This window comes from Cryptotermes secundus, unplaced genomic scaffold (genome assembly GCF_002891405.2).
Source record: "Cryptotermes secundus unplaced genomic scaffold, Csec_1.0 scaffold8984, whole genome shotgun sequence".
In the NCBI taxonomy this organism is placed as follows: domain Eukaryota; kingdom Metazoa; phylum Arthropoda; class Insecta; order Blattodea; family Kalotermitidae; genus Cryptotermes; species Cryptotermes secundus.
This window is the reverse complement of record NW_019724912.1, coordinates 1-10,530: the sequence shown is the minus strand read 5'-3', so window position 1 is coordinate 10,530 and position 10,530 is coordinate 1. Positions and strand designations below refer to the sequence as shown.

At 36.5% G+C, this 10,530-nt stretch overlaps 1 protein-coding gene across 1 annotated transcript; it reads right to left on the bottom strand.

Annotated features, from left to right (window-relative positions):
* Positions 1–432: 432 nt before the first annotated feature.
* Positions 433–8,733, bottom strand: LOC111863129 (leishmanolysin-like peptidase). Its single transcript, XM_023849163.2, has 6 exons — positions 8,485–8,733; positions 6,267–6,454; positions 5,189–5,321; positions 4,055–4,214; positions 1,949–2,115; positions 433–714 (listed from the first exon to the last, which is right to left on the bottom strand). The coding sequence occupies exons 1-6, from the start codon at positions 8,731–8,733 to the stop codon at positions 514–516; spliced, it is 1,098 nt and encodes a 365-aa protein (XP_023704931.2). The 3' UTR covers positions 433–513.
* Positions 8,734–10,530: the final 1,797 nt, after the last annotated feature.

Here is a 10,530-nt window from a genome sequence, read left to right as displayed (position 1 = left end):
TTTCACTTTTGGATATTACAGGTGTCCATTAGAAATAATTTTCCTAGGGAGTAAAGCGCGGTCAGCGCGTAAGGTTGACAACCTTACCGCTATCTTTGAGCCGATTGTCTAGATAATGTGGGACCCTCAACGTCTGACAACCCTATGGGCCTTCATGGCCTGTTACAGGGATAGCTTTACTTTACTTTTTACTTACTTTACAGGTGTCCATTAGAGTGATCATTATTTGCATTTTTTTTTAATTCTTGTAATATCAGAGTTGCACTGTAACTAATTAAAACAAATGCAAAATATAGAGGAGGAAAGGAACAAAAATGAAGAAAGGGGAAAAAACATTTACACATCATCAGCGATTCACTAGCTGACTGCAAATGATATGTTAGAAGATTATCTTTATGTGTGTTATAATGAAGTTTGATTAACTGAATATTTGTATATTAAGAAGTTAGTGTACAGTTCTTATTTACACTGGAAAAATTGCATGGCAGCCCAAGTGCTAACAAACAGATAATGCTACCAAAAACAACCATTACTTTTTTTAAGAACACTGACAGGACTGTAAATAAAACAGTTCCCTCTTGTTTGAACTTTCACCTGGCAGAGTTCCTCACAGGGTGGGCACATGAGTGCACCTTTATGAAGCCATCCATTTGAGATGATGCGAACAGACAGCTCCTGCTGTGGGAAGTAACATGTATATGTGTAGTTTGTTACCTGCAACATGTGGGAGTATTTCAACATACTGAAGTTCATAGTCCACACATAAAGCCATGAAGACACAAATTCTGATATTATACTTTTAATCTATGTACTGTTATAAAGCAAAGCTTTGACAATCAAATCAAGAGAAAAATAAAGTAAGAACAGTTCTTATTGTTATTCATTTCTCAGGTCAGTTCTTTCATTATACTTCTTAACAGACACATTCCCAACTGGAACTTCAGTATAACCTACATATATTCTCAAGGATCTGTGAGGTATTTCCAGATATAATTTGAGCCTGAAAACCAATATATATATATGAAATGTTTGGGCCAGTATCTAGAGAATCTGAAAATCCCATAAACATACTGGGGGTTAATGCTATATTTAGCATCTCTTAAACGGTAAGCCACAAAATGAAAATTTGGAAGGAACAAAATCGTGCTCTTTACCAACCTGTTCCAACAGCAAAGAAGATGAATTTTCAATATAAGGCACAAGGGGTTTAAAAGTATATGAATACTTCATCTTCTAAATCATAAGGGAACAAAAATGTCTGCAGTCACTGTTGGCAGGAGGGATAGGGAGTTCTTAGACTTGTAATTAGCTGCAATTTTTTAATGTAGTTCCAAGGCTAATTGTGCACAACAGGCTAAATGCATTCATACTTTAATATATGCATCTCTTTTTTGAGGTCCTTTCCTCATCTCATGCTTCTAAGACTTGAATAGTAGTTTGACTTGGAGCAGTATATCTGCAGATGGGTATGGTATTCTCTTCCTTTCTGTATCTCCCTGCTATGAATCTTTTGAACATAATCAAATGCTTTCAGCCTGAACATGCTGAAAGTACCTTGTCTCTGCTAGTGAAGACCTACAGAAACAGACCCAGGAATCCGTGTGTAAAAAATATGTTCTCTAGACTTATCTTCTAATCCATGACCACAAAGAAAACAAAAACGATTTCAAAACTGTTTCTTTTGACCTCCACACAGTAAGAAATTCCTATAATGAGTGACTAAAAGAATTAAAACACTAATCACCCCCAAAATATTCAAACCCTTTTTATACTGGTGGAAATATCTGCACATAATTTTCTTCAAGTCACTGTTGCCTGACCACATGTTTCTGCAGACAAACTTCATTCAACAAATTATATTTGGTCTCCATGAATTTTACTATGTAAAGCATTTCAGCTTATGACCATAGTGTCACACATTGGCTATACAGATAGTTGGACTACTCACCACGATGTGTAACCTGCCTGCCTGGCAGATGTATTCATAACATCCAGAACCCCAGTGCTGCCACTGTCGCACTTGTCGACATGAGCGTTCTTCCCACATTTGGTTTGTGTGGTCAAAACATCGAGAGTTTGATCCATAACGTTCCAATGCAAAGTTCTTTTCTCGATCTGATCACAAAAATTTGGAATATTATATTTAAACATAACAAAATATTTAATTTAAAATGGTCATTCTGCAAAGATGTAGTATGTAACAGATATAAAGTAATATGAAACTAAAGAGAAGTAATACTTAACAAGGAAATAGTAACAAAGACTGCTCACAAAACAAAAGAGAGCTGATAAAGATCTCACTGCTTAAAACACTGACTGTGCTACAGTAGTCAAAATTGAAATTTACTGTTGAACTGAATTCTGTACAAGCTGAACAACTTCAGCACCACCGTCATCAGTTTTGACCTACCAGATATTGATTCAGCTCTGGAAACCAATGAAGAAATATTTGGGAGGCCATAGGTTTAAAACTGAAAATAACACAGGGACAGCATGGAAACAATGGTTAAAAGAACATAAAACTGATTTCTTTCAGCAAGGGACAGAAAAACTCATCCTATAGTGAAATATGTGCCTCTAGTCTTCACAAAAATTATGCAGAAAATTTTGTATCATTCAGTGATGTCATATTACCCATATCACAAAGTCCAGTGAATCACTTAAAGATATATACAGTGCAGTCACATTTTATGTGAGAATGTATTCCTGAAGACATCACATAATTCAAAACTCATACAATTCAAGATAAGTTTTCTCACAGGAATAAATGTAAAGTATTTTTAGGGATTCACATTATTTCAAACTTTGCAATAAAATTAGATTTTATTAGTTTTTTATATCACACTATTTCAAATTTGCATAAAGCACTAATGTGCTGTACCCTTTAATCCTGCTTTCGCATATTCACCTTATAACTGGATTACTGGCATAATCTACATGGAAACTGATTCAGGAAGAAATAAAGTCAAATGAATTCTCTTCTCTGCAGGATTTTAGGCACTCAGAGAAGTGGTTACGAAAAGGTCCATCTTCTGAATATAATGTTGTGTATTCCACTGAAAGTCAACTGATGTTCTTCCAAAACATTAGTTGACTTTCCACAATCTACATGGCATTATACCCCAAAGACAGAACTTTTCACTCTCTTCTCTGTCTGCTTATTCATGCTACTTGGTTTTCAGACAAGAAATATATTTACACAAAATTAAATCACAGTTACAGATATTCCTGGTATATGCCTGTGATTTCACACACAGAAATATTCAATATATAAAGATACAGCTATGATCTCATCAAAATCTTATTTTGCTCTATGCCCCAATTTCAGCCTGAACCAAAACCCTGAGGATGTCTTAAAAATGTGCTCTTCCAAGCACAAATTTTACAAAAAAAAATTATTACTTTGTATCTTATTTTCAGTACAGTAAAATAAAATAATAACTTGTTTTGTTTTGTTAACTTGGCTAGTAATTAATTCATATCCATCTCGCATATTTGTGATAAACCCACAAAAGAACTTCCTTCAATCACATAGCTTCAGCAACAATAACATTTAAATTGCATCTCCTTATTCACATCATCTTTCAAAGAAGGAAAAAATGTATATGTACAACATGATAACCTAACAGTGGTAATGTGAATACTGAATTCAATGTTTTTAAAGACATGAATGAACAATGCACTACCTTCTCTCACAGACATAAATTAAAAATCACTTCATCCAATACATACTCCACCATATTAGTCCATTCATTCCCATGAGCATTAACAATAAAAATATCAATAAGTATGCTTTGGTGCATTTGGCTGCTACAGAGATTAGGTGAGATAGAAATATAATTAATATTAATGGATCCAATTTTACTAGTACTGCAGTTCAGTGGTGTATATATGTCAGCCATGTATTTGCTTGATGATGGCTTTTAATAGCTGAAACATGTAGCAGAGCCAAACTAGGCACTGACCTTAATATAGTTGTGTTGTGACGGTTTTAATAAAGAAATTGCTTAATTTACTTCCATTCAACTTCTTAAGCATAGTCCTTACTACATACTTGGATTATTCTCAAAATACTGGCAGTGCGAACCCCGCACGATCACATTCTTGGAACGCCAAGTGAACTCCTGGATGTATGGACAGTAGTCAGCCAGGGACACTGAACCACCATAGAAGCTCTCCTGCCCTGGTTTCACATGTGGAATTGAGTCAAAGTTCTGCAAGACAATCATAAATCAACAAATCATCATATTGAACATACAGCCCTCCTAATACAAGCTGTGCAGTGCTAAATATCCAAATGCATTGTGTTCTTTGAAATATTTCACTCTTAACTGGTCTTTATGTTCATTTATTAAAAAAGCTCCATGGTACATGATCTAGCTGGTGGGATAAGGTTCTGGCTAATGAGAAAATGGTCATAGCATTGAACAGAACTTGAGTCAGCAATTTTGCTTATAACTGTAAATATGTTAGGCCCAAAGGGTTGTTTGTTTATTGTTTGTTCTTCTGTTTGCTTGCTTGCTCTCTCACTTGCATGGATGAGAGGGAAAATTCATTATTCAACTCTGCTAAATTTGTCAGATATAACCTTGATGGTTCAAACTACAGCCATGTTTATAACTGTTGCCTTACAACTTTCATACCCAGATGTAAGTAGTTCCTAATCTATCTCCATATAAGATTATTTACTCCTCTTACCAATGATTCAATAGTTATTGTTCCCAAAGATAAAGTAATATTTTTGGATGGCAACCATGTTGTTTTATATTCTACAAAAGAAAAAATACCTTAATGACAAATAGTTTATTGAAGATCTATTTACCACTATTATTTCACGATCATATAATAGATGTTTCTAGGGACATTTACATCTCAAAAGGTTGTATGCTCCAGCATGGTATTGCCACTGATAGATTCTGTGAAAATTGGTCAGCTGGTTCTAAGTTGAAAGGGAATATACACAGCATAATTATTTCATAAGTTCACTTTTATTTCTGAAATTAGACAAAAGTTACAAAAACCTAACCTATATTAGGGAACAATATTGAGACCCTGGGCGCATAGAAGTTAACTTGCTTAAAATGCATTTATAAGATATACGAGTAAGTCTTCAATATATCTGACAGCAATCTAAAATACAATGATGCTTGGAAAGATAAGATTGATGCACTTATTCTGTTTGTCTGACCTGGTAGATGAGTGGTAGCTTTTCCTGGTGTTCCACTAGATTACAGAGAGCCACGGAACTGCGATCTTCAGTGCACTCTGTCTCCAAGGGATCACGTTTTACCTTGTTGCAGAATGGGTGTATTGATTTCCCACTACAACATGAAACATACATGCACTGTATGTTCAAACAAGATCAGAAAGTACTTGTAATATTCCACTTTACAAATGTATTTTGTGTGTGTGTGTGTGTGTGTGTGTGGGGAGGGGGCGTGCATGCATGCACATGCGCACACACGTGTGTGTGGGGGGCATACAATACAGTATTTCATTCAATTTCATATATTATTTGTCAAATCACCACTTAGTTCTTACTTTCATGCAAATTCATGACATGTTTTGGTCACACGGGGCTAACATATATGATCATTTTCATTAACCAATATATTGTAACGTCATGCTATCAATCCCGTAAGTTTATTTTAGAAACCAAACTGGTTCTTGTTTAACTCATTTATTTAACATATGCAAACAATTTAAAAATTATTTAAATTATGTAAAATGATGTACTGTTTGCCATGTCGTTCTTCTTTCTTGTTCTCTGTTTTTTGCAGTGAGGGGTATTTCGTGGGTGGCACGTTGGTCATGAGCTCTGGTGGCCAGTGTGTGCGTATGAACTCCATCCATAATCTTGAGGCTGAGGAGTTCTGTCTTTCAGATATAAGTTCATATAGTCTACTGAAACTCAACTGACACTTCAGAGGAACATGTCACCTCAATTTTCAGAGTCAAAGGGTATGCAAAGTAAGAAAGCAGTGTGAAGCTGGCACTGGGCAGAGTTTTGCGTGCTCCTTGCTTCATGCTGGTTTCTTGCAACTGTATGTAAATGGTTAATCATGAAGACAGCTTCAATCCTGTCAGTATTTATCTGCCTTAGAATTATCCATGTTCTTTCTCAGTCTCTCTAATGAATGCCAGGCTAGTTTCTTAAAATAGGTCATCTCAGTTTCCTCACATCCTTTCCAACTCACTGCTCATAAACATCTTGCCACCTCTTGACTCTACACAACTTCTGTGAATGATATACTTCTATCACTCACCTTACAGTTTTATTGTCCATCCACTCCTTGCAGCTCTTCATTGCAAAGTCACATCCAAAGTTCTTGCCCCAGCTGAGGGGTTGTGCCATGCTGTAATTGGCACGGTACCACCCCGTGTCCTCCATCAGAGCCAGAGTAATGCGTGAGTAGACAGGGTTCTGTGTGTGTGTTCCTGTCATGGCTTCATTCTAAAACACAACCCATGCATAATATATGACAATCTTCTAAGGTTGTTCTCTTTAGCACATATTTATGTCTGTTAAGATAGAGCATTCTAACAAAGTTTTGTTATTCTTTCCTTGGAATCCTACCAGCAAGGTGAATATGTCGATCCTCCATTTGAAATTTAAATATCAGTAGCATAGGCACTATTCTTCAACGTTTATGAACCTCAGTATAAACAGTATGCCACTGAGAGGACAACCCATCTTGGTTATTTATAAGGCACAGTCATCAATAATACCAACATGACTGCCTTTAAATCTTATGAGGTTGGAACAAAAGCAGCACCAATCAGACTAGGTCCTTGCAGTTTTCTGCTGCTGTACTGAATGACTGTGTACATATCACACATGGTGTTTATAAGGTTCTGACTACATTGTTGTACTGAAAAATAACAGATAAATATAACAGTTCCTGAAGATATCAAAAGATTAATTGAATTTCGTACCTTTACAAGAAATAAATCTTAATATTTCAATGGTTTATTATTATTATTATTATTATTATTAGAGGGGGTGGGTTTCCCCATGCACTTAGCCCAGTTATTGGTCCATTGTGCATCCCCCTTTAATTTCTACTGTCCCCATACCCTACCAGTACTGGTGCGTGCTATCAGCCCCGTTCAGCCAATGAGGTCGGCTGTTGGTACCTGATATTTCCCCCATCTACCAAAGGCATTGGAAACTACTTGGGCGGGAAATTGTTGCCTAATTAATTTTGCTCAGAGGTCTCCTAGAGACATGAGGATCTTTTACGTGCCATAAATCTACGACACGGGACCCACAGCTTAAAATCCCTTCCGGAGGACTTGTTCCCTGAATTTTTCTGCCCTTAAAAATTCCACGACCTCCGCCTGGTTTGAACCCGTGAACCTTGAGTCATGAGGTGGGAACGTTACCCCTAGACTACGGAGGCCGCTTTTCAATGGTTTATTCATTCTGTACATATAAACATTACAACTTTTACTAACACATTATATTCCCTGTTACTGCATAAACTGCACATTAAATTTACTACAGAAAGGATTGAAAAAAACACATTTCATTTATTTCCACAGAAATCTTTCAAAAACAGGATGACATCTTTACAGATGGCAAACACAGGAATGTCTATCCAAGCCAAGGTGTGAAGAATTATGCCAAGGGCTGTGATAATAAAGTCATGAATAATTCTGTTGGGGCAACAGGCATAATCTCACTGTATTTATGCTTTCCACGGGTATAGGGCTTTGCAGGTGGCGACGTTTAGACTCATTTTTCTTGAGGGACCTGAGTGAATGCCATAAGGTCCACTCCTCTGAAAGCCTAGGGGGAACGGAGGTAAAGCACCAGGCTTTCTTAAATTTGGCAATAGATGGAGATAGGTAGTCAGCTTCATATTCCAGCTGGCATTTCACTGGAGAAAGTGATCCTGGCACTCACTGGATAGAAGGCAGGATGTTCCCAGGCCTGATCTGGATGTGATGGCAGAAAGTATCTATAGAGGTAGAATGTTTCTAATTTATGTGTTTTTAAATACTGTACATGCTTATTTTCTAACGGTCATTGTCTCTGAAGACAGACAGACAGATAAATGCAGCCCACAAATCTTAGAAAGAATAGCATGGGACAAATCAGGGTATAGTAGATGGTATTTGGAAACACAATTCAGTTACACAATATTCCTCAAGCATAAATAACCACACATATTAAGACAGATGTACAATCATAAAATAGGCCTGTACATAAAATATTCTTCCCTTCAGTGTCTAAAATTTTTGTTTGTCTGTAACATTTACTAATCAATTCATTATTTATTAAAACATATCTAAAAATATAGTATATTATTCAGACCTTTACATATATAGAGGTGAAGCACAGTATTATTGCCAACATTATGCTTCACTGATAGATATTTATTAACTGACTCAAATATCTATCTACTTATCTCATGCAGACAGACCTTGTGCACATAGAAAGTTGCAAAACATGCTTAAAAACCATAAATCAGTACTTGCCTCAAAGACTCTCTTCTCCCAGTGTGTGAGAGCAGTCCCCTCCTCTCCTTGGTCTTCAAGCTCGGCTCCCTCTAGATCCCAGCAGTCAAAGTGCTTGCGTACTTCCTCTACCACACGAGGTGTCACCATCATCTGCACCTCTCTATCCATTCGACCGCCATGAACAAGCCAGTTGCTACGCACTACTGATCTAATCACACGATCACTCCACTGTCGAGTCAGAAGCCTAAAGAAAAGCATGAGAAACATATCATTTGATTAACAGTAAGTTATCAACATGTACTGGGAACGAAAAAATACACAAATCATAATCCCATAATCCTACTTTTTTCATAAACCTGGATTCAAAGTAAAAAGAATTTTCATATTTTTGCATGGAAGGAAATCCCAAATAGGGATAACCTAAAAGAAAGTTTAGCAAAATTATATGCAGCACTACGAGTATATATATGTTTATTGACCTTTTTGCTCTATTAGTAAGTTCAATTTCCCTTCAAATTTGGAGGCAAACATGTCCTTGGTTTTAGTTTCCCTAGAATACGTATAAGGAAAACAGGATAAAACCATGATAATCATTTGACCACTAACTGTTAAGAAATAAACTAGTAAATGAAAAAAATCACATTTCATTCAAATAACAAAGCCATCAATGTATATGCAATCTATTCTTCAGTTGTTTAATAGTACTGTATCAGGTACACAAGTATACATTATATGTTAAAATAATTAATGAGAATTCAGGCGTCAACATAAATACAGCAGTAACAAGATAGGCAGTGACTGTAGCCTGTTTTAAGGTGCCTACTTGCCTGGAGAGACTAGTAAAATCAAGTAAAGCTTCAATGTAACTGATAATCCATAACAGAGTACTTCCTGAGAAGCTTAACTGCATTCAGATTTTCGAGACATTTTGTACCTTTTATCGAACCCAAAGGTATCAATATGAGCCCATCACAGATCTATATCTTATGGCTTATGAATCCAGTCCATGACCTTCAATCCTATTCTAAGACATACTTTAACATTATCTACCTGTCTATACCCAGGTATTATAAAGGTCTCTACCCTTCAGATTGTCATATCAAAATTCTGTATGCACTTCTGGTCTCCATCATGCCTCTCCCATCATTTAATTGCTCATCCTAATAATATTTACCGAGGATCACAAATTATTAAACTCCTCATTATGCACTCTTCTCTAGCTCCGTGAGCCAGAAAATTTGTTAACAAATTTCAGACTCATGTTTAAGCCATTTGAGATTCTTTACTGATTTCCCTAGCATAGTCAGAAGAATAAATTGTTTAAAACATAGTTTCAATTTTTCAGTATTAATATCTGATATATTTCCTTCCTATTTTCAATTTCAGTTTTTTCAGACAGGGCTTTAGGCATGGAACCTTTCTGTACATGACATCCTAATAAGCTCTACCCCCTTAACTGCTGATATGATTCCCTTACATACAAAGAATCCATTCATAAATGTTGACTAATATTCCAATTTCCATAGGGAAATGTATCATGGCATATAGAGCCACTGTTAGGTAATGACTGCAAAGTAAACAGTTATACAGCAACCATTGCTAAGTAATGGCTAAGTAGCAATCATGTGGGCAACCCAACAGACACAAACGCAGCAATGGATACAGCACCAGAGGAGCAATGTTTTCTGTATGGTTCATTCCAAGATGTTATAAGCAGGACAACTGGAGGAGCTGTGGGACAGTCGCCAGCTGGTAAGAACGTGAGCACAGAAGCAGAGGACTTGGTTGTGATCTGTCACCAGGCAATGACTGGTGAAGACACAGCACATTGAGAAGGCTTAGTACGTGCTGTAGTGAATGATAAAGAGTGTGAATTAGTGATAGCACTATAGTTATGTCTAGTTACAATCTGTAAGTGTTCAATAAATCCAATTACCAATCCAAATCCCACCTACAGTTACTCATACACGTGACAACATAATCATCCACTGGCTCAGTACCACCCACCACCTGATCTCATATACTCCCACTAACTGTAACTTACACTTTGTGAATTCTCTTCCT

Bases quoted from the DNA above. Each gene is read 5' to 3' on its own strand.
- LOC111863129 (XM_023849163.2), bottom strand. From the start codon at position 8,733: ATGTTTCTCATGCTTTTCTTTAGGCTTCTGACTCGACAGTGGAGTGAT. The intron at 6,455-8,484 runs GCAAGTACTGAT...GTTGTGTTTTAG, and splicing joins GGGAGAAGAGAGTCTTTGAG to AATGAAGCCATGACAGGAAC. The intron at 5,322-6,266 runs GTGAGTGATAGA...TTCATGTTGTAG, and splicing joins ATGGACAATAAAACTGTAAG to TGGGAAATCAATACACCCAT.